This window comes from Melospiza melodia, chromosome 7 (assembly GCF_035770615.1).
Source record: "Melospiza melodia melodia isolate bMelMel2 chromosome 7, bMelMel2.pri, whole genome shotgun sequence".
NCBI lineage: Eukaryota > Metazoa > Chordata > Aves > Passeriformes > Passerellidae > Melospiza > Melospiza melodia.
Window position 1 is genome coordinate 29,759,651 of NC_086200.1, and position 22,243 is coordinate 29,781,893.

Consider the following 22,243-nt stretch of genomic DNA (forward strand, 5'->3'; position numbering starts at 1 on the left):
AGACCTGCCCTGGAGAGATGTGTGTGTCTTGGTTTGGAAGGACAGGAGGCTGCTAAGGAAGGCAGGAGCCTCCCCTGAAATGGAGAATGTAAACCCTCCCCACCCCTCCGAATTGCTGTAAATTTTAAATTAAGGGGCTCTCAGGCAAAAATATGGGAGTAGGAAATAACAGTTCTTTAATAGGGAAGAAAAAACCAATAAAAGGATAAAATAAACAATGCAGTGCACTAGAAGAACACTGACAGGGTCAGAACCCAACCTGACACCCTGTGGGTCAGGGTGTTGGCAGCAGTCCCATTGGAATTGTGGCTCAGCCCTCCTGCAGTGTCAGGGCTGGTTCTGCTGGAGCAGGGATCCTGTAGAGAAGGATGTTGTATACTCACACACTTCATCCATGGTGCATAAATTCCATTCAAACACAGGACTCTGTCTACTCATCATCAACTTCTTCCTCCGAATCCCAACAGTGCCTTCAAAGCAGGAAGAAGTTCGTTTCTTCTGATAAGAGAGCAATAAATTCTTTTTCTCTGGAAGATTGAGGTGTCCTGTGGCTGCTATCTCGCTGCAAGCCCTTTCTGTTAAACAAAGCATCTTACAGAGCATCGCTTCTATTTTAACAGTTTTTATCACCTAAAACTATATTTAACACAGCACTTAAGAGAATTAATACAGCATCACTTTCTAACACCACACATATAATATTCATTTCAATATTTGCAAAAAGTCAGTCATAAAATAAATGCATTTTTCACAATAGCCACCCCTGTTCTAGGACCACCGGCTTGCTGCCTGAATAGCACAGGCACAGCTAAAGGATTTAGACTTCCTTCTTTGCAAATCTGGTGTCTGACTTCATCCCAGTCTGTCAGTTGAAAATTACCAAAATATTTTTGTGTGCTTTCTAATTTTGGGATTAATGCTGGCGAATTTTCAGGGGGGAAGGGTTAAGGGTAATGGGGGGCAGATTTGGGGGTTATGGAGGCACAGTTCAGGCTAATTGGGGGGCGGAGCTTGGGGTCGCTTGGGGCAGAGTTTGGGGTCATGGGGGGGACAGAGTTTGGGGGCACTTGAGGCAGAGTTGGGGGTCATGGGGGGGGACAGTTCAGGCTAATTGGGGGACAGAGTTTAGGGTCAGCTGGGGCAGCGTTTGGGGTCATGGGGGGGCACAGTTCAGGCTAATTGGGGAGCAGAGTTTGGGGGCACTCAGGACAGAGTTTGGGTTCACGGGGCAGAGTTGGGGGCTGTGGGAGTCACATTTAGGGGTACCGTGGGGCTGTCCCCCCCCCACTCACCCGGCTCCGACTGCAGAGGGGGGGTCCCGGCCGTGCCCCCCTCGCTCAGCCTGGTCCCCGGCCCTTGGCAGCCCCAGGGAGAGGGGCTGGAGGACTCCCCCCCGCTCGGGGGGGCCGGCGAGGAGGAGGACGAGGAGGCCGAGTTGGAGGAAGGCCGCGTCAGGGGGGGCTGCTCCCCGCCGGGGCTGCGGGGTCTGCCCCACACCGGGGGATCCCCGAACGGGTCCGGCGAGGGCGCTTCCCGTGGGGCGGGGCCGCTGAGGCAGCGGCTGCGAGCCCGGGGCGCGGCCCCCGCGTCCCCCCAGAGCCCCTCGGCGCCGGGGCCGCTGAAAACGGCGAAGTTGGGGGGCTCGGGGAGGCGGCCGGAGGGGCTGCGGGGCCGCGGGGTCCAGGGCCGGGAGTCCGGGGAGGGGCCGGGCGCGGGGTGCGAGGGCGAGTCGAGCCCCGAGTGAGTCCAGCCCCGGCTCCAGCCCCGGCTCCTCCACGCCCTCTTAACGCCGCCGCGACCGCGCCATGCGACCCCGCGTCACCGGCGCCGCGCGCCGTCTCCACGGCGACGGGGCCGTAAAGCGCGGCCGCGCGGGTGTCGCAGCCGCTCGGCGGGCAGTGCGGCGCGGCCCAGCGGGCCGGGGAGCCGCGGCCATGGAGATGCCGCTGCCGCCCGACGGTGAGGGGCCATCGGGGGCTGCGGGGGGAACGGGGGGCGACCGCGGGAATGGGGGGAGAGCGGGGGCTGACGGCGCTGCTTCCCCACAGACCAGGAGCTGCGGAATGTCATCGACAAGCTGGCGCAGTTCGTGGCGCGGAACGGGCCCGAGTTCGAGAAGATGACGATGGAGAAGCAGAAGGAGAACCCCAAATTCTCCTTCCTCTTCGGGGGCGACTTCTACGGCTACTACAAGTACAAGCTGGCCCTGGAGCAGCAGCAGCGTGAGTGGGGCCTGCGGCTCGGGCAGGGCCGGCTCGGGGCTCCCTCCCTCGCCGGCCGCGGGGTCTCGGGGTCGGCCGGCGGAGACACTTTTGTCTCTTCTGGGCTCGTCCTGCTCCGCCGGGACCGGTTTGCAGCGCTCGGGGTTCCCGGTAGATGGTTCAGCGCTGCCCGCGGCTCCTCACGGCCCCGGTTGTGGGTTTGGAGGCGGGCAGGGGGAGCCGCAGGGACGGGCAGCGTGGTGAGACGGAGCTCGGCACCTGGAGAGCCGGAACTCACTCGGCTTGTCCTGGAGTTGTCCCTCTGGAAGTGCACAGGGAGTTGCTGACTCTCCTCTTTGGCACCGGCCACCTGTGATTTTGCGTTAACCGTAGAATCATAGAATGTGCTGAGTTGGAAGGGACCCATCGGGATCATCGAGTCCAACTCCTGGCCCTGCACAGGACACCCCAGGAATCCCTCCAAGTGTCAGAGCATTGTCCGAGCAGCTCTGGAGACCCCTCTCACCCCCTCAGAGCGAGGGTCTCTTTGGAACTGGTGCCATTTTCACCCGTGGGCTGGTGGTAGCAGGTTTCTCTGGGAGGTTTTACTTTCAAAGTTTACTCTGTCTGATAGTGTTGTGCAAGCAAAGCCAAGATATCGAGGCTTCCGCACAGATCCAGCCCCTGCCACAGCCCTCGCTGCCGCCGGCTGCGCCCATCCCAGCCCCTCAGGGCACCCCGTCTGTGGAGGAGCTCATCCAGCAGAGTCAGTGGAACCTGCAGCAGCAGGAGCAGCATCTGCTGGCCATGAGACAGGTTGGTTTGAGATGAGCACTCATCTGGTGTGTCCTGGCCTGTCAGTGGGATTAGGAGTGAAGGGGGAAAGGATGGTTTAGTGCTGAGCAGAGCTGGAGGTGAGGAGAAGGGATGTTGCTTTCCTTACTTTTGTTGTGTGGCAAACGCCATCGTTCCCCTAGAATGGATGTGTCTGATGTGTAGGTTGGGTTATGATTGCATATGGGTTATGTTATTATGGGATGAGTGATCTATGATTAAAACCTTCTGTTTGCTCTTTGAAAAATCTTGTTAGTTTTAGAGTGGAATAAATTGTGACTGCTTTAACCTTGGTTTGATGCTGCAGATTGCTGGGAACTGCAAGATATTCCAGTTTGTAGTATTCTGACTTATACTGGAGGGGAACTGTGTGCTATCAGCTAGCTGATTTTTGCAAATGTTTAACTGTTAAAGCTGCTGAAAACCAAACCGAAGAGTTCATTGTGCCTTGGTTATGTTCCTTATGTTTAAGAGTTTTTTGTAATTATTTTTTATTACATGATAGATTTTAGAAGTAGAAGTAGAAAAGTAAACTGGAAGTAGAGAAGTAAACTGGATTTCTCTAGAAAAATATGAAGAGTCTTTTCTTTTCAGAACCAAAGAATTGAAACATTTTCATGAAGTCACAGTGCCTGTAAAAGATTTTGGTTTTTGAGATTGCCACTTAGGTCCAAGAGGATAAGGATACAGCAGCTTCATTCTTTAAAAGAGTTTTGGCTGTAATGTAATTCTTTCTCTTTTTTTTTTTTTCCTTCTTTTTTTTGTTCTTTTTTTATTCAGGAACAAGTCACATCAGCAGTAGCCCTTGCAATCGAGCAACAGATGCAAAAAGTTTTGGAGGAAACCCAGTTAGATATGAACGAATTTGACAACTTGTTGCAGCCAATAATTGACACTTGCACAAAAGATGCAATCTCAGTAAGTGATCTGAATCTGCACAGGGATTTGGTGGCACTGTGGGTCCATTTGAATTTTGAGATTCTCTGTACATTACCAACAGCTTTATATCCATGTTGTGTGGCAGGTTAGATGAAAGCTGTTACCTGAAAACCTTCCTGCAGTTATTTCAGAACTATAGGAAGCCTATATCACGGGAACACATTAGACTGACTAAAAATATTTTAAAATTTGCTTTTCTAAGGCTGGCAAGAACTGGATGTTTAGTAATGCCAAGTCTCCTGCTCACTGTGAGCTGATGGCCGGGCACCTGCGGAACCGGATAACGGCGGACGGAGCTCACTTTGAGCTGCGCCTGCACCTCATCTACCTGATCAATGATGTTTTGCATCACTGGTAAGAATTCAGTTCTGGGCTTCAGTTTGCTGTTTTGATGAAGTTTTTGTCCTAGATACAGTGTTGGTTGGACTAGTCACTTCATATTTTATTGTTTTTATCAGCTGTCCTTAGATGTCCATAGATTTGATCTAGTGCTTTAGTAATCAAGTTTAGGTATAACCATTTTACCTACTTTGTGTATTTTTCCTCCAGACAAGATTTTACAATAAAGTCATTAGGGAGAGAACGCTCTATTTCATGATTCCACTACTTTTAGTATAGCAGAAGTTGAGATTAATTGAATATTCCAATGCACTTAGTGTTATAGTGAAGAAGATGACTCTTCCCATTCCTTTCTTGAAGCCAGAGGAAGCAAGCACGAGATCTTCTGGCTGCTTTACAGAAGGTGGTGGTGCCTATTTATTGTACCAGTTTTCTAGCAGTGGAGGAAGATAAGCAACAGAAAATTGCCAGAGTGAGTATCTGGTTTTGGTTTAACTTTGACTTTTGCTTTGTTAGGTTGGTGCTGTGTAAATTCACAAATAGGCAGGTGCAAGAAGGTGACTGAGATTTTTCTAGTCTGATTGTTTTCATAAAGTTTATTATAGAAGGTGCTCTAGTACACATTTAAAATAGAACTTCAAAGTCCTTAGGCTTTATTTAAGAGTTATCACAATGATGAATGCATCTGAATCTTTAATAATTCAAAAATAAATAGAAAAATCCTAGGTCTTATGAAAAGCTGAAGACACAAAAATGCTGTGGCTCAGTATTTCTTTGATCATAATTTCTAAAATCTTTTCACTCTTATTCATGCAGCTTCTTCAGCTATGGGAGAAAAATGGGTACTTTGATGAGTCCATTATTCAGCAGTTACAAAGCCCAGCTCTTGGACTTGGCCAGTACCAGGTTAGCCACAAAAATATCAGTTTTCTTATTTATACAAATATTTTGAAAATGATTTTCCTTTTCAAAGTATAGTGTTAATTTTTGTCTCCCCTCCCCTCCCTTGAAGTTGCTTGCAAGGGATTACAAAAAATAATGTAAAATATAACCTTGCTATTTCAAACATTCAATAATCCAGCTGCTGATATGGCCCTGGATACAGGATACAGACTGATACAGTCCTGTACATATTTGACAGTGTCTTGTATAGCAGGGAGTGTTTGGTTAAAAGGAAACAAGGAAACAGGGCTTTAAATTGGATACATTGAATATAAAAATTGTAGTGGCAGCAGGAACTTTTCCTTTTTATTATTAGTAATGAATGCTGTTGGTTTGGGCTGTGTTGGAAAGGCAGTACTAAAGGTGGTGGGTTTCAGCTTGCAGAGAATATTTTGGAAATCTCCACAAAGCTTTGTAATGACACTGGGTGGTTCTGCCACCATTATCCTGCATCCTCAGGCATTTTTTGGGAGAGAGGATGAAGGGCAATACAGGGAATTTGGAACAAGTTGTAGGTTCAGTGTTCACTTGTTCTTAATTTCTTTTACCAGGCAAATTTGATCACTGAATATGCAACGGTTGTCCAGCCTGTGCAAGTGGCTTTCCAACAGCAGATTCAGAACCTGAAAACTCAGCACGAGGAGTTTGTGAACAGTTTAACACAGCAGCAGCAGCAGCAGCAGATCCAAATCCCCCCCCTAGAGAACGAGGTGAAATCAACACCCCCACCTCAGGCCCCCACAGCAGCCCCAGCCTCAGCTCCACCATCTGTTCCAGTCACACAAGCAGGTACTGGCCTGACCTGGGACCTGTGCAAAAATCACTGGCTGACAATGTTGTGCCTTTTTTTTTTCCCCACTCCTTTTTTTAATAATGAGCCACAATGCACTGCTGGTTTGGTTCAGGCAACGGCTTGAATCTGTTCAGAACCTTGCAGCAGGTGCAGGTGGATGCTTGAATATAAAAAGAACCAGAGATGAGTGTTAAATGGATCAGAAATCCTGTCTCCCAGTAATTAGATTTCTGCAGAAGGAATTAATCTGGAGCCTGGTGTGCTGATGTTTTATTAACTGCAAGTGATTTTGATGCTGACAATAGTCTCTAAATTGTTCCAGATGATGGTAAATCTCAGCTGCCTCTGGCTGGTTCTACAGAGTATGACACAACTGGGTCTGGAGTGCAGGATCCTGCCTCAGGTGGACCACGTGGGCCTGGATCTCATGATCAGATTCCCCCAAATAAACCACCCTGGTTTGACCAACCTCACCCTGTTGCGCCGTGGGGTCAACAACAGGTAAGAAACAGTTCTAAAAACCCATGTGGAGGTTTAGAATGACTGTCTTGGTTGTGGAGGTTGGGAATGACCACCTTGGTTGTGGAAGTGCAGTGAAAAGCTAGAAAGTTAGAAGCTGTGAAAGTTATAAATCCAGATTTCAATGCTAAGTTTTGTTATTCTGAGTGCAGTTAAAGACAAAATGTTAATCCTATTTCAGTTTGTTTACCACCACAACTATGGTGGTATTCCTATGAACAAGAGCTGTTTGGTTCAGTAACAGTTTGATCTTTTCCCATTTTTTTACTGAAGTTGCAGTTATTCAGACTTGTATTTGAAATGTTTTTTCACCTGTGCATGGGCTGTATTTCTTTAGGAAGGCATATTATTGTGTTCTTCATTCTTGTAACCTTTTGTCATTCTGAGTGCAGTTAAAGGCAAGATGTTAATCCTATTTCAGTTTATTAACCACCACACTATTTCTATGACGAAGAGCTGTTTGGTTCAGTAACAGTTTGGTCTTTTCCCATCTTTTTTCTGAAGTTGCAGTCATTCAGACTTGTATTTGAAATGTTTTTTCACCTGTGCATGGGCTGTATTTCTTTAGGAAGGTATATTATTGTGTTCTTCATTCTTGTACCCTTTTGTCATTCTGAGTGCAGTTAATCCTATTTCAGTTTAGTAACCACCATGCTATTCCTATGACAAAGAGCTGTTTGGTTCAGTAACAGTTTGGTCTTTTCCCATCTTTTTTCTGAAGTTGCAGTCATTCAGACTTGTATTTGAAATGTTTTTTCACCTGTGCATGGGCTGTATTTCTTTAGGAAGGTATATTATTGTGTTCTTCGTTCTTGTAACCTCATGACTTCACCTCCAGGGACCACCTCACTGTCCTCCCTGGAATAACAACCACGAAGGAATGTGGAACGAACAGAGAGATCAAGGCTGGAACAATCAGCGAGAAACACCTTGGAACAACCAGCCTGATCCTTCATGGAACAACCAGTTTGAAGCACCATGGAACAACCAGCATGAACAGCCTCCATGGGGTGGGGGTCAGAGGGAACCTCCATTTCGAATGCAGCGGCCACCTCACTTCAGAGGCCCATTTCCTCCACATCAGCAACATCCCCAATTCAACCAGCCCCCGCATCCGCATAATTTCAACCGCTTTCCACCTCGCTTCATGCAGGATGATTTTCCACCTCGCCATCCCTTTGAAAGGCCTCCTTATCCTCATCGTTTTGATTACCCCCAGGGGGATTTTCCTCAAGGTAAAGTGTGTACCAGGCCAGGTTTTCTTGTGTTGTAATGCTGATTGCCATTACAAAATTATTTAGTGATTTGGGATGGCAGTTTATTCTCCGTGGATTGTTGTGATTTTCCTTAGTTTGGGAGTTTGGGAAGCTACTGCTAAGAACTCAGTAGGAAACACATGCAGAGTTGGATGCTTCCTTGCTTTTTGAGTCTTCCCTAATGAATAAGAAATTGTAGTCCAAATTCAAGTCAGCATCTCTACAGGCACCTCTTTTGCAACTACTTTGCTTTAAAAGTAGGAAGTTCAAAGGTGAGAAGCATCATTTTCTCGTAAATTTAACCACGTGCACATCAGCCCATAGGTGAGGGCTGATGAGAGCTGTGACCTGTGTAGATGGAGGAAGATAAGAGGAAGGCTGAAAGGATTTATTCCTGTACATACACTCATTTGTTCTTTCTTTTTATTTTGGCTGCCAGGCTCTCTAGTTTACTGCATTTAATGTTGTGTGGCTTGGTAGTGTGTGGTGAAACGATCCTGACCTCCAGTTCTTCCTCCTCGTTGGGTTTGGAACATGGGAACATTGTTCTTTTGTTGGAACATGGGAATGTGTGGGAGTGTAACCTGGTGCAGCTTGCCTGGCCAGAGGTAGTTTCCATTTCACCTGCAGGAGTTGCTGTTACTCTGGAATGATCCTTGTCAGTGTGAAGGCCAAAGATCACCCTGGTTCTGTGTGACAAGTCATTTAGAAAATAGGAGTTTCTGTGTAGGAGTTGCTATGTTAATCCTAAAGGTTTCTCAATTTTCCGAGTCCAAAAATGGTTGAAAACCAAAGGATTTGAGTCCTTTTGACCACAGTATGTCCCAAAGGAAGCAGTGGCTTGGGGCTGAGCTATCCTGTTGTCTAGAGAGTGTGGCCAGGGAGGTAAATGCACTGCAGGGACCTGTAGCCAGCCTCTGGTCCTTCATTTCTGGTGCTTTGCTGGATCTGCTGAGATTGGGTTTTAGGATAAATGCAGTAATTAAAGTACATCTCTGACTGCCTTCTTTCTTTAATGGCTAAATAAAACATTTTAACCCTCCCACTCTGCAGAAATTGGACCTCCTCATCATCATCCTGGTCACAGATTGCCTCATCCTGGTATCAGCGAGCATCCTCCCTGGGGAGGGCCACAGCACCCAGATTTTGGGCCTCCCCCACATGGATTTAATGGGCAGCCCCCTCACATGCGGCGCCAAGGGCCCCCTCACATGAACCATGATGATCCCAGCCTGGTGCCAAATGTTCCCTACTTTGATCTTCCTGCTGGCCTGATGGCTCCACTGGTCAAAGTAAGTGCTTGCTATGGGACTGATTCAAACCAAGACACTGGTGGGATTAAAAGATCCAAAACCTGTTGTTGTTATTAGGGACGGTTCAACATTGATGTGTATGATTTCAAATCCTTCCATCCCACAAGCAAGTTTAGGGTATAAGAGCAGGAGTAGTTTGGGGGACTAAGTAGTGGAAATGGTGAGAATTTTTGTGTGTTGTTTGCTAGAGGAAGCTGGTTGAACCCACAGTGTGAAAGAGCAATTTATCCTTGCAAGTCCAACCCTCTTTGTAGGAAATGGAAATCCCCAGTGATTTCCAGATGACCAGAGAGACCTCACAGATCTGATGGGGCCACTGTATTAGTTCTTCATAATCAGAATTCTCTTGAAGATGTTTTACAATATCAATGTTGTATATACAAAGAGAGATAGAGAACAGGAAACATATATCAGCATCTTCAGGCATAGTTAAATTTATGTATTCTGTATTTGAGATGAACACCAGTTTGTGCCAGGCTCCATCCAGCACAAAGGTGGATGAGATCTGCATTTTATCTACCTGGTGATCCACTTAATACTTCAACCTGTACAGTGCAGGCTTTTCTCAGAGAGCTCACAATAGTGATAGCATGAGGAAGCAGTGGTTTGTCTACAGAATCCTTATTTCCAGATCATTTTTTATCCAGTATTGAAATTTGAGATCTCTACAGCTAAATCTGTATTTAACTCTTCAGGTAGCCTCCTCATGACACATGACACAAATGTAATTTGTTTTGTTTCTGGCAGCTTGAAGATCACGAGTATAAACCTTTAGATCCTAAAGATATTCGTCTTCCACCTCCAATGCCCCCCAGTGAGAGACTTCTGGCTGCAGTTGAGGCATTTTATAGTCCACCATCTCATGACAGGCCTAGAAACAGGTAAGAGTAGGTGTAGGCAATAAAATGGTAAGGAAAATGCTCTAAGATGTTGCCTGAAATCATGGAGTGCCTCCCTCTCTTTTGCCTGTGTCTTGGTTCTCCTAATGCTCTTGTTGTATTGCAGCTGCACTTGCTGTTTGATCTTATACTGATTTGTGAGACAGTTTTCCCAGACTCTTTTTTATGTACAAAATTCTGTGAAAATCCTTAAGGTCTCCGCTGAAGTGGAATTTACACGTGTGGGTTCTGTGTGGTTGATTTGTTGCAGTGAAGGATGGGAGCAGAACGGACTGTACGAGTTCTTCAGAGCTAAAATGAGAGCAAGGCGGAGGAAAGGACAAGAGAAGAGAAATAGGTGAGAGTTCCTGTGTGCCACCTTCTGCTCTGTGCTGTTCGTCTGGAAGGTGCTTGGGCTAAATGCAGAGGGAAAGTCTATTCAGCAACATGCTGATGGAAGAATGAGTTTCAATGTGCTGGAATTTCTGTCTAGTCTGCAGAAAATGGACACGGCACAGGTTGCCCAGAGCAGCTGTGGGTGCCCCATCCCTGGAAGTTCCCAAGGCCAGGTTAAACATGGCTTGGAGCAACCTGGTCTTGAGGAGGGTGTCCCTGGCCAATGGCAGGGGTTGGATGAGCTTTAAGGTCTCTTCCAACCCAAACTGCTTTGTGATTTTGTGAAATCACAAAATCACAAAGGGCTTGGAGCAACCTGGTCTTGAGGAGGGTGTCCCTGCCCAATGGCAGGGGTTGGAACTGGATGAGCTTTAAGGTCTCTTCCAACCCAGACTGCTTTGTGATTCTGTGAAAGAGTTTTTCACACTCAAGCTTTCACTTTCCCTGCAGAAGTAGTGCTTGTGTGTAATTTGAATTTGATCAGGAGTAGATTTGTGTTTGTGGTGCTTCTCCATGGAATCTCAGTGGAGTTTCTGTGCTCATTTGTGCAGCGGGCCCTCTCGGTCTCGCAGTCGCTCTAAAAGCCGAGGCCGTTCATCTTCTCGGTCTCACTCACGATCTTCAAAATCCTCCGGCTCCTACTCGAGATCCCGCTCCCGCTCCTGCTCTCGATCGCGATCCTATTCTCGCTCGCAGTCCAGGTAGGGCACAGGGGGCTGAACTTTGGGAAGTGTGGGAGTGGGGAAACCCCAACACTGGAGGCTGACCCAGGGATCCACGGGGTCGCTGTGGTAACTCGTGTGCTCTCCCTTCCAGAAGCCGCAGCAGGTCCCGCTCCTCGCACAGCCGCTCGCGCTCCCGGTCCCGGTCTCGCTCCAAATCCTACTCCCCGGGGAGGCGGCGCCGGTCCCGCTCTCGCAGCCCCACTCCTCCGTAAGCTCTGCTTTGGTTCTGTCTCCTTTCACCTGGGCTGTTGGAACAGAGCCTGCAGGGGCTCTGCCTCCTTAGCAGGGGATAATCAGCATTTCATCAAAGAGCAGGAAAGATGATGGAGAGCAGATCTAGAAACAATTTATCTGCTAGATGGGCTTGTAGAGAGAATATTACTCTATTGTGGTGGCTTTTTATTTGAACAAAACTGCATGCTGAAGTGAAAACTGCAAAACTGTGAAGTCTGTGTATACCTTCCTTGGGAGCAGGAGTAATTCTCTATGTGCTCCATTGGGAAGAGCACAGTTTCTCTTCCAATCTAGAAATTCTGTGTGATTCTGTGTGTGATTCTGTTTGATTTCCCTTGTGCTGAGAAGCAGGTGATGTGTTTCTGGCACCTCAATAACTGCATAATCTGATGGCTGTAGTAAAGAATAGCTTAGTAGAGTGGATAGAATTGTGTTGGATGTTAATGCTTAACAGAATAGAACTGACTGTGTTTTGTGTCAGAATAACATCACTGGTTCTAAATTTGTTGTTCTTGTTTTCTTAGTTCTTCTGCTGGTTTGGGCTCCAGTTCTGGGCCTTCTATACCAGAATCGAGACTTGGAGAAGAAAATAAAGGCCATCAAATGCTAGTGAAAATGGGTAAGGTGCTGTTGTAGAATCTTAGACAAGCCAGGAAACAAAATTAGACACCGAAGTCTTAGATGTAATTAATTAATGCATGTTCATAAGGAATTATTCCTTGGCATTCCAAGGTCAGCATAAGAATATTCAGAGATGTAAAATACAGAAGACAAGGATCAGGAGTTTGGCATCAGATAGAACTGACCCTACCTGAAGTATTTCATCTCCCTGCAGTGCAGGTCAGCAGGGCTGACTGGACAGATTGGACTTGCACTGCTTTTCTTCTTACCCTCCTAACAGTTTTTAGGGATACTGCTGCTGTCAGCTCCTAGAATCTCTGCATATTAATGCTTGTGAGATAAATGGGACAGTTCATGTGCTGTTTCAGGTTGTCTCTTCCCATCCTGCTTTATCAAAGTGATGCTGTCTTTGGTTGTTTCCAAAATGTGTTTGTTTCATAATTATAGTCCTAAAAAAGCAGTGAAAGGATTGCAATGCTGTGTCCTTGCTGCAGGATGGAGTGGATCTGGTGGATTGGGAGCCAAGGAGCAAGGAATCCAAGATCCAATTAAAGGAGGTGATATCCGAGACAAATGGGATCAGTACAAAGGAGTGGGAGTTGCATTGGACGACCCTTATGAAAACTACAGAAGAAATAAAAGTTACTCATTTATCGCACGCATGAAAGCCAGGGATGAATGTAAGTGAATGTTTCTCAGCAATTTAGAAACCTCTGTGGACTTCAAAGTGATTTTTGTAAATCCAAATCAAAATAGCAGTAGCTCTTAATTTTTTCTAATGTAACTGATACAGTAAAACAGCAGGTAAGTGGATGTGTACTCTGATTAACCCAGCAAGTTTTTCTTTTTAGGCATTGTGTTGTGTTTTAATTTCTGAAATGTTAATTAATAAGTGTGTTCTGTGTAAGTCACTTGCTGGCTGCAATACTGAGCACCTGCATCTTTGAATGTTCCCGCACAAAAACTTGAAATAGTCCCAAAGTTCGTGGAGGGGGAGCTGTGCCACACAAGGGACAGCTGCCACAGCAGGGAGGTCCTTGTGGTTGGAACCAAGTTAGGCCACACTTACGGTTTACCCCTGCCCTAGTCAGAGTTTTGTACCATTAGTATCACATTCTGCCAAAGCCAGAATTTGTAATAAATTCCCTGTAGTGCAGGAAGGGTTCAGAAAAAGACAATTACCCAAGTGATGGATTTTTGCAGAGAGTCTGTGATACATTGAACATTGGCACTTGCCAACAGCTAAAAGGAAAACTGGCATGCTCAATGAAATGTCACTGCTGCCTCTAGATTGGTGGAATCAAATGGGTTCAAATAAAGCCCATAAGGAAAAATTCCTTATTAACAGAACCCTCATTCCACCAAACACTTCAGACAGCTTAGGTAACTGCAGAATGTGTAAGAGCTCTTCTCCCTGTTGTTTCAGTGAAGCATGAAACACAAGACCCTTCACCATCTGAATAAGACTCTCTGAAGAAACAGGTCTTGCACCTTCTGCAAAACATTAAACTTTTAGAAATCCTGATTAAAGTCTGGACAAAGTGACAAATTAATTACTTTTAAAACCATGGTGAAAATTTGAAAGCTATGACATGTACTTCAATACTTGTCAATTAGTGCTTAAAAAAGGCCAGGTCTCACTATGACACGTCTAGCAAGTTTAAAAATTCCCATTTATCTTGCAAAACTTTCTAATTAGTTCCCCATTTTATAGCAGAATTAAACCCCACTCAAGCTGTTCCTGATGCAGGACTGTGCCTCATTCATTCCTGTGGAATACAGACATTATGTGATGTGGTTCTATGTTCTCTAGTTCCATAATGTATGTTTATTTCTCTCAAAAGGTTAATTCTATTTGAAGTGGAGGGGTGCTGCCTTGGGATCAAGTCAGACTGATGCTGAGCAGTGTATCCTAATGTCTAAATGGGGAATGAAGCATCTAGTTCCAGTGCAGGTGACCTCTGAGCACTGTGCAAGCTTTTAGAACCTTCCAGTCACCTCCAGGCCCTGCCCAGCAGCTGCTGCAGCCACCACTCGGGGCAGGACACAAGGGTCACTTCTCTGGTAGCTTCCCCAGCACTCTGAGGGATGGGCAATGCTTTGTAATGGAACACAGTCTTTGAGCTTTTTATATTTTTGTATATACCCTTTAATAAAAGCTAATTAGTTCAATAGAAGAGAATCCATTTTCTCTGCTCTACACGTTTCTATCAATGAGATGTTCTTGGAAAGTTGCTGTAATCTAAATGAAAAAAAGAAATCTTTTGTAACTGTTTCCAGAGACCACCAGCTAGAGCTGTTAGGCCCTTACACTGCACTTCCACGCCCCAGGTCTGCCCCTTTTCCAGTTGTTTGTTTGTAGAGCAAAATCCCTCTTAAAACCATTCAGTTAGTATGGTGGAATATCAGTTTGTTCTAGATCTACTGTAGTTGTGGAACTGTACCTGTCTGTGAATCAGCATACAACACCTGTATGTTACCAACTTGTGAATGTTGTTGTTTTGCCTTCCAATAAACAATTTTTTTAAAATAAAAAATGCAGTGGAGATTTCCTGAAGCTTGGTTATAGGCCTGTCTTGTTTTGAATTTATCTTAATAAACACACCCAAGTGTGTGTTTGGGTTTGTTGTAATCTGACAAGGCTGATTATACAGAAATGCTGTTTGGATAATGGCACTGAAGTCAGGATATGGTAATTTTTTGCTGTGGTTGTATTTCTCAGGGGCTGTAGAACAGACTTTCACTTCTACCACCATCATAGATGAGATCACAGATCTCACAATTCACTGGATAAATGTGAATGACTTATCATTAATGACTTATCACTGTGATGACTTATCACAGTCCCATTAGGCCGAAGTGTTATCTTGATGTCTCTTGCTGACATAGTCTGGCTGAAGGTTCCTGTGTATCCCTGTATTGTGTACACAAGTAAAACATTGAGGTATAGAAAAGTAAATTATATATAATAATTAGCAACTTGTACTAACTAATTTGTACTAACCTAGCAGTTTGTCTGAATTCTTCCAATACAGTTTATAACCTTTTATCTGTGCAACTTGGAAAGGTCTCTTGTTTCAGCCTTGGAGTTGTGAATATAAATGTCACTTGAAGTTCAGTAACTGTCCAAGCACTTAATTTCTCCTGGGCTCTCTCCGAATTTCTTCAAGTGCTTGCTCAATTGTTAGAGGTGGGGATTTGTGATTCTTGATATACTGCAAAAAAAAAAAAAAAAAAAGAGTTAATAAGCTAATGTCTTCATTATGTAGATTATTATTTATTAAATAGTAGAAAGCAACTAATCTTCATGTCAAGATACCTGCACGTTTCTGTACTAGCAAAGAAAAGTGACCCTTCTGTTGCAGCATCTGAATGACCCCTGCTCATTTGAGGACAGCTAAATGCTACAGCAGAAACCTTAATCTTTAAAAATTATGGCCTCCAGCAGGACTTCAGTCTTTTTTTTTTCCTTTTAAACTTATTAATTATTCGTATGCAGAAAAACTAGGTTTGCTGTCAATACCGCAAGCGTTTGTAAAGGAATTCACGCTCGGTCTCTGGCTTGTCATAATTACCTCTTTAGCCTCTTCCAGGGTATGGTAGTGGAACTTCTCATGCTCCAATGACTCCACGAGGGCTGTGTGAAGGTGGTGAACGTTCTGGACAAACTGCTGGGTCAGCATCAGGTGCTGCTTGCACATGGTGTGTAAGACAAGAACCGAGGGGCTGTACGCGGTCAGGGCTGTGAGAAAGGGACAGCAAGGGCTGAGCAAACCAAGCTGGGCTCAGGTGCAGAAAATAGAGTGAAAAAGAAGAATAAATGTGGTTTTGGTACCTTCTACTGCATCCATGCTGATGACATGACTGGCAATTGGCACTGGGTCGATGTAGCTGGTTCCAATGGGTGGGCTGAGCACTGCAGTGGGGTTTGCTGTGCATGGGAGAGATCAGAATTACTGGCGGGGGGACAGGGGAAATGTTTAGTGCCACTGCCTGGTTCTTCTGCAGTTTCTAGGCACAGCAGCTGCCCTAAAAGCACAGCACAGCCTAACAGGCTGAACTCACCCTTTGCCCAGCAGTAGGTGAAGGGAGGCTCTGCTGTCTGCACTGCAGTTTCTGTGACGGTCACTTGGTGGCCCTGGCTGTGCTGTTTTGGGGTGACCAGCAGGGATGACCCTGAGGATGGGTGTGCTCCAGGAGACCTGCAGCTCTCAGCATGTTCCTCTACACATTCCCTGTCTGTTGCAGACAGAGACCTTTCAAAATCTTCAGAATATTCTGAATTAAGAGTACTTTCGTTCTGATTAGGATAATCCTGTTTGTGTGGAGGGAAATCTGAGGAAACTCCACTTAAATGTTCAGAGATTTCAGCTTCAGAGACACATTTTTCAACTTCCTCTTCAGAAGAATCTTCCACACCAGTTATTGCACTGGTCATTTTTAGAGCAGCCTGGTCCTCTTCCGCCAGCAATTTATCTTTTTTCACATATTTGTTTGATTCTTGAGTAAACTGAATGTCTTTTCCCTGTAAAAGTGTTTATTTTAGAACCTCCACACTCCACCGAAGGCAGACTGGGAATATGTGCTAGTGGGGAATTTCTACTTACTTTCTGCTTTAATTCTGCTGACTGACTGGTAGTATCTGGTGCCAAATCATCAAGGCTCATGATTTTCAGTCCAAAGTCTGCAAACAAATGACACCTACACATGAGAATTTGCATCAAAATTACAGTACACTTTCCCATAAGTGACAAAAATGGGGGGGAAAAAAATCAGTACTAGCTTCCTACTTCAGTACTGAAAAGTAATAGCAATCAGTCACTGATTCTTTAACTTCATAGAAACTCCTAAAATTTCCTCCTTTGATCAGCTGACAGTCCTGAAGTTCAAGAGATTTTTGCTGCCCCTCATTTCCAGCTGTTCTCACTCTGACCACCCATTGGTACATTGTGCCACTGATAGAGAAAAACTACTTTAAATGTTCTAATTGTTTTGACATCATAATGTCACCCAGGGCAGCATCATTAATATGAACCCATTAAGTCAAAAGCTAAGAAAAATACAAACCTATTACACTAGGAAAAAAATAAACAGATCAAGATAATCACTTTGATCAGGCCTTGGTTTGTGTGAAATTTCACCAGTGAATCCTATTTGCCCATGTTTATTTAGAGAATTTATCAGGAGATTATCAGTACAATTGATACTGAGAAAAAACTTACATTTCAAACTGCTGCTGGATGGATCTTCTGCATCTTCAGCTCCTTCAGAAAATAATTCATCTAATGACTTTATTTCACTTCTGTCACTTTCAAGGCATTCTTGGATGTGCTTGGTGTAGCCTGCTTTAGGCAGAGCGCGCTTTACAGTGTTGTCCTTCGTGGAAGATGACAGCAGTTGAGATCTCCTGGTATGTCCTGACAGGTTTCTGCTGGTGGGTGAAGGTGCTGGTGAATTAACTCTACCAAACACACTTTTCTCTGAGTCTTTGTTGTGAGAAGAAGATGCTTTAGATAACTCTGCTGATGAAACTTCCTTATGAGGTGGAGGAGCCTTTCCTGATGGAACTGGAGTCTTTCTCTTTTTGAAGAACATGAAAAAGAGATTTATGTGTTACTTCATTGTTGTGTGTAGATTGCTAAAGGGAGAACAAATCATTGTGGGTAAAAGAGATATCTTAAGATATTAAGATGTGAACCTGAAACCTATCATGAGCAAGACACAAATGCAAATTTAGGATTTAGTTGCTAGTGTTATTTAAATAAAAAGCAACCAATTAAGACAGTTATATGAAAGCATTAATAAAAATACATAATCCAGCAAAGTTTGTATTTACCTTTCTACCTTACTGAACATCACTTACCAGAACCTTTTGATTCCCACTTCCACTGGAAAACCCCAAAGAGCTCTCCATCAATTCTCTCATTTCCTCTTCATCACTATCCAGATCAAGCTGTTGTTTAACCATAACACTCCTTTTAGGGCTTTGCATGCTTTCCTCTTCCCCAGAACAGGCATCTCTGCGGGTCCCAGTCCCACTGGTGGCACCATAATTCTTCCAGTACCTCCTGCCCCTGGCGCCACCTTCATGCCCAGAGGCGGACGAGCTGCACTCCTCATCCAAAGCCTTCAGGCCCGAGTCAGTGTTCTGCAGTTCCAGGTGCTTTTTTTGACCCATGATTTTGCTTTCTAGCTGTGCCACTTTGTTCAGGACGGAGTTTAGCCGCGTGTGGGCGGCGCTGCCCGGAGCGCTCGGGGCTGCCCGGCTGCTCCAGGCCCGCACGGCGCTCGCCGGCCCCGGGCAGCGCTGCGTCCCAGCAGCGTTTCCATCGCACACCTTCAGGAACCTGCCCTGGTGCGACGGAGTAATCCCAGCGCTCTCCAGATCTGTGTCCACCAGCGTTAGGTCACCAAGGGTGCTGCTCCTGCGGGCTACACGGCTGTGGCCCTGCCAAGAATCACAGAGTTACCGACCTTAGGAAAGACCTGACAACTCCGAGTCCGACTTGCGACTGATCCTGACCCCCACGTTGTTAACCAGACCAAAGCACTGAGCGCCACATCCAGACTTTCCTTAAACATCTCCAGGGATGGCGACTCCACGGGCAGCTCCTTCCAGTGTCCGACCACCCTTTCAGTGAAGAAATCATTTCTGATGTCCAACCTAAACCACCCCTGTCACAGCTTAAGAGTGTCCCCTCGTCCTGTCGCCGGTTCCCTGGAGCAGAGCTGGCTGCACCCTCCTGTAGGGAGCTATAGGAAGGGGCTTCTACAGATCCCTCCCCACACAAGACCGGCCCGCGCTGAGGCTGCCCAGGTACAGACTGAGACAGGGACCGGTGCCTCACCTGCCATCGGGCCGCGGGTGCCCGAGAGATCGCGGCCATCCGGGACGGACCAGGGTGGGACAGAACGCCGTCCCGGGGCCCGCCCAGCCTGAGGTGGCCGAGGCTTCTCTGGGCCGGGCCAGGGCGGGCCGTGCGCGACCCGCTCCTGGAGCCCGCGACTCCCCAATATACCGCCCACTGATTGGCTCAGCCCGGCGGTTCGGCGCCGCCAGCGAATCACAAGCGGGTTTACAGCCGCCGGTAGCTGTGCCCCGACTACAAACCCCAGCATGCACCGCGGTCAATACACGGGAATTTTTACAAACCCGCGATTTGCTAATTATTGGAGCGAGTTGGGAATTAATCCAGTTGTTCCGCAGGATTTGCGTTAAGACTCCTCACTAAAACAACATATTGTAGGTTATTACCTGCCCTTTGTATATATGCTTGTAATACAATTATATAGCCATTGAGCTTATGCCATGGATAATTTTTATTTTGCCAAGTTTTTTGTTCTTCTAGGTTAGTTTTCTAGTACTTTCTAGTGATATCATTCTGCTGTAAGTCAGTTCCTAAGACTTGAGTTTAATGTTCTTAAAAACTTTCCCTTGTTATCTCTAAAACCCTGGCTGACAGATACACACAGCTGTATACTCCAATTATATATTTTGTTTAAAATTCCAGATCAGACTTATGAAATAAAAATTGATAACAAATGCATCTGGCAACCCAGAAGATTATTTAGCCTGTTTACCACTGAGGAAAATTAATGATCAAAGAAGCCCACAGACTGGGATGACTGAATACGAATTTGTGATCTAACAGACCAATTGATGATCTAAATCAGACCTGAGGTAAATTGCTCTCCTTTTTCTGTGTTAGTGGATTATTTAATTTCTTTTTAATACAGTTGAACTGTGCATTGGTTTTGCTTTCTTAATTTTCCTGTGTCTTTTAAAGGATGGGATGAACCTGGACCCATGGTGGAACTAGTGCTGAGGACCTGAATTTTGGGATGAAGAATAATAATAATGCAGAATGGTATTATACTGTAGTTGAGATTCCTCTATACAGTTTATAAATAATTTCCTTCTCCTAGCTAGAGGAACACCTTGAGCCCCTTTCTTTGCCTGACTGTATTCCAAACATGCAGTTCATCCTAGGGGAAATTAACAAATGTTGAGGTTTATGCAAAAGATTTTGGAGATAGAAACTGACGAGAAATGAACATGAAATTCCCATGGGTGTTTTCATTCTTTATTTCCACGTTTTAAAGATTCCTTGTCTAATCTGACTGAGAAACTATTGGTGTATACAAATGAAATTAGAGTCCTGAAAAGGAAATGAATGTAAAGTAGGCTGAGGAATAGCAGGAGGAAGGACTATGGAGGAAAAATACTTTGAGCAATAGCTTAAGAAAAACATTAGAAAGTAAAGACGACTCAGGAAGGGACAGAGCAATGGGGAATTATATTTTTAATGTATAGTATAGAGAGGAACCCTGTCAGTGTATGCAGGGAAGGGTCAGAGCACGGACCAGGGGCCCCAGCAATGGGACAAGAAGCAGCAGGCAGAACATGACAAGAAGTTTCACCTGAATACGAGAAAAACTTTGCTGTGCAGCGACGGAGCACTGGAACAGACTGCAGTCCCTCACTGGAGATATTCCAGAACTGCGTGGACACAATCCTGTGCCATGTGCTCTGCGATGGGGCTCGGCGGCCCGCTGTGCTCCATTCAAACCTCGCTCGTTTTGGGGTGATGTGGCTGCCCAGGGAGCTGGGCAGGGTGGTGAAGTCCCTGTCCCTGGAGGTGTTTAAGGAGCGACAGTGATGTTGGATAAGGGGGTGATGTGTCAAAGACTCAATGACCTGAGAAGTCTCTTCCGTTCTAAATGCTTGGGTGACTCCGCGGAGCGCTGCGGGCAGCGGCAACTGCCGCCCAGGAGCGCCTGCCGGGCCCCGATAAAGCCGCGGCCGCTGCCGGCGGGGCTCGAGCACCTCCTCAGCCGCCGCCACCGCCTCCTCGGGCCCGCCCGGCCCGGCCCGGCCGCCGCCTCCCGCCCCTCGCTCCGCCCCGGCCGCGGCCCGACCCAGCGGGAGGAAGATGGCGGCGCTCATCCCCCTCAGCCAGCAGGTACCGGGGCTGCCGGGGACGCGCGGCCCTCCGCACCGGCGGCCGGGCGGGCGCGGGGAGCGGCAGCGGGGCTGCGTCGCAGCCGGGCGCAGCCGGGCTGGAATTGCCGCTGGGTACAGGCCCTGTGCCGGGAGGGGCTCGGCCCGCGGGGAATAAGGGTCGGGGCGCGGCGGGGAGCGGGACCCGGGCGGGGCAAGGGCGGCGAGCGGCCCCCGCCGTGCCCCGGGACCGCGGTGCGCGGTGCTGGGGGGGCCGCAAGCTGCGCCGCCGCCCTCCCCTCGTGGAGGCCCTGGAGCTGCGTCCCTGGGGAGGGGCAGAGGGTCTCCTGGCGCTTCCCCACCCCGAGCCGCCGGGATTACCGTGGGCCGGGGGTTTGGAGGGGACAGGGCTGGTGCTCCGCACGTCAGCCCGTGTTCCTGTCGGTACCGGGCGTGATGCCGCCGGGAAGTGCTGAGCTGTTGTGGCGGGGTGCCGTGACCGGGTGGGGAGCGGGGACACCGGGAAGGGGCTGAGGGATGAGCGGGAGGTGCTCGCCTGTCAGGAGGAGGAGAAGCTTCTGCAGGGCAGGGGACAGGGCGCCTGTCCTGACCCCTGGGAGAGGCTGCGTCCAGCTCTGGTTGGATGCTTGGGATCCCTTGGTTGATTCCTCTTGTTACAAGTTTTTTTTTATTTTTTTTCTCACCCAAATAATTCAAGCTTAAGCAGTGTGATCGCTGTTTATTATTTTCTATAGCCATGTGAAGAGAGTCAGTGTACTTATTTATATCTCACTACCTTCAACGTCTTAAAACCAAACCTGTTTTCTATACTGTGCCTAGGCCAGTCAGGCATTCTGAATGACTCCTATTAGTAGTTCAGACTATTTAAATATGTCAATTTCCTTTTAATAAAGATCTTTGAGTTGTGATACTCTAAAAATTTATCTCTCAGTGGAGTTATGTGATGCTTGGATAACATAACTTGCTGTGTGTCTTACTAAGAACATGTACTGCTGTTTAGCTTCTGTTTAGCAAGTCTTGATTAACATTGGTTTGATTAAGTGAACATATTCAGAAACATCTGAAAACATCCATGTACACACAAACTGTTATCAAAAAATTCATGTGATTAATGTGGTGCAAAATATGGAAGTCAGATAAACTCTGGATGTGAAAGGGTTTGTAGTTGTGAAATTCTGTAATACATTGGTAATAATCAAATAATTATCAAATGCTTACTCTAGAAATCCAGTTTCTCTAGTTTAAATTCTCATTGATCTTTGAGTCTGGCATCAATAGTATTCCTTTCGAT

At 46.5% G+C, this 22,243-nt stretch overlaps 3 protein-coding genes and 1 long non-coding RNA gene across 8 annotated transcripts in view; 2 read left to right on the forward strand and 2 right to left on the reverse strand.

Moving 5' to 3' along the window:
• Positions 1 to 153: 153 nt before the first annotated feature.
• LOC134420762 (uncharacterized) lies at positions 154 to 1,524 on the reverse strand. Its single transcript, XR_010028414.1, has 2 exons — positions 1,293 to 1,524; positions 154 to 575 (listed from the first exon to the last, which is right to left on the reverse strand). It is a non-coding gene; the product is annotated as an uncharacterized LOC134420762 (long non-coding RNA).
• Positions 1,525 to 1,876: 352 nt separating this feature from the next.
• CHERP (calcium homeostasis endoplasmic reticulum protein) lies at positions 1,877 to 14,545 on the forward strand. Of its 2 annotated transcripts, XM_063161091.1 has the most exons (18): positions 1,877 to 1,959; positions 2,049 to 2,222; positions 2,836 to 3,017; positions 3,816 to 3,953; positions 4,177 to 4,328; positions 4,674 to 4,785; positions 5,130 to 5,219; positions 5,807 to 6,044; positions 6,371 to 6,549; positions 7,406 to 7,802; positions 8,877 to 9,115; positions 9,884 to 10,017; positions 10,286 to 10,372; positions 10,962 to 11,111; positions 11,227 to 11,343; positions 11,894 to 11,988; positions 12,485 to 12,670; positions 13,835 to 14,545. In XM_063161091.1, exons 1-18 carry the CDS (start codon positions 1,935 to 1,937, stop codon positions 13,837 to 13,839), a joined length of 2,700 nt encoding a protein of 899 aa, XP_063017161.1. In that variant the 5' UTR covers positions 1,877 to 1,934; the 3' UTR covers positions 13,840 to 14,545. The 2 variants fall into 2 exon arrangements, with proteins under 2 accessions (XP_063017161.1, XP_063017160.1); XM_063161090.1 differs by lacking the exon at positions 13,835 to 14,545 and having other exon boundaries at positions 12,485 to 12,678.
• Positions 14,546 to 14,549: 4 nt separating this feature from the next.
• On the reverse strand, positions 14,550 to 18,939 carry C7H19orf44 (chromosome 7 C19orf44 homolog). Its single transcript, XM_063161092.1, has 8 exons — positions 18,839 to 18,939; positions 17,854 to 18,438; positions 17,213 to 17,570; positions 16,598 to 16,674; positions 16,056 to 16,515; positions 15,826 to 15,921; positions 15,566 to 15,732; positions 14,550 to 15,205 (listed from the first exon to the last, which is right to left on the reverse strand). Exons 1-8 carry the CDS (start codon positions 18,875 to 18,877, stop codon positions 15,125 to 15,127), a joined length of 1,863 nt encoding a protein of 620 aa, XP_063017162.1. The 5' UTR covers positions 18,878 to 18,939; the 3' UTR covers positions 14,550 to 15,124.
• A 1,949-nt stretch (positions 18,940 to 20,888) lies between these two features.
• Positions 20,889 to 22,243, forward strand: part of EPS15L1 (epidermal growth factor receptor pathway substrate 15 like 1) — a 45,594-nt gene continuing 44,239 nt past the window's right edge. For 3 of the 4 annotated variants that reach the window (XM_063161094.1, XM_063161095.1, XM_063161096.1), the window contains exon 1: positions 20,903 to 20,953. In XM_063161094.1, coding sequence (XP_063017164.1) covers positions 20,924 to 20,953 — 30 coding nt within the window. In that variant the 5' untranslated portion in view covers positions 20,903 to 20,923. Of the gene's footprint in view, positions 20,954 to 22,243 lie in introns of all 4 variants that reach the window. The other variant, XM_063161093.1, reaches the window with a different exon arrangement.

Excerpts from the sequence above, each read along its gene's own strand:
- CHERP (XM_063161090.1), top strand. The coding sequence starts at position 1,935 with ATGGAGATGCCGCTGCCGCCCGACG. Across the intron at positions 9,116-9,883 it reads TGATGGCTCCACTGGTCAAA|CTTGAAGATCACGAGTATAA; the intron begins GTAAGTGCTTGC and ends TGTTTCTGGCAG. Across the intron at positions 11,112-11,226 it reads TATTCTCGCTCGCAGTCCAG|AAGCCGCAGCAGGTCCCGCT; the intron begins GTAGGGCACAGG and ends TCTCCCTTCCAG.
- C7H19orf44 (XM_063161092.1), bottom strand. The coding sequence starts at position 18,877 with ATGGCCGCGATCTCTCGGGCACCCGCGGCCCGATGGCAG. Across the intron at positions 17,571-17,853 it reads GTGGGAATCAAAAGGTTCTG|AGAAAGACTCCAGTTCCATC; the intron begins GTAAGTGATGTT and ends TTCTTCAAAAAG. Across the intron at positions 16,516-16,597 it reads CAGCAGAATTAAAGCAGAAA|GGAAAAGACATTCAGTTTAC; the intron begins GTAAGTAGAAAT and ends ACACTTTTACAG.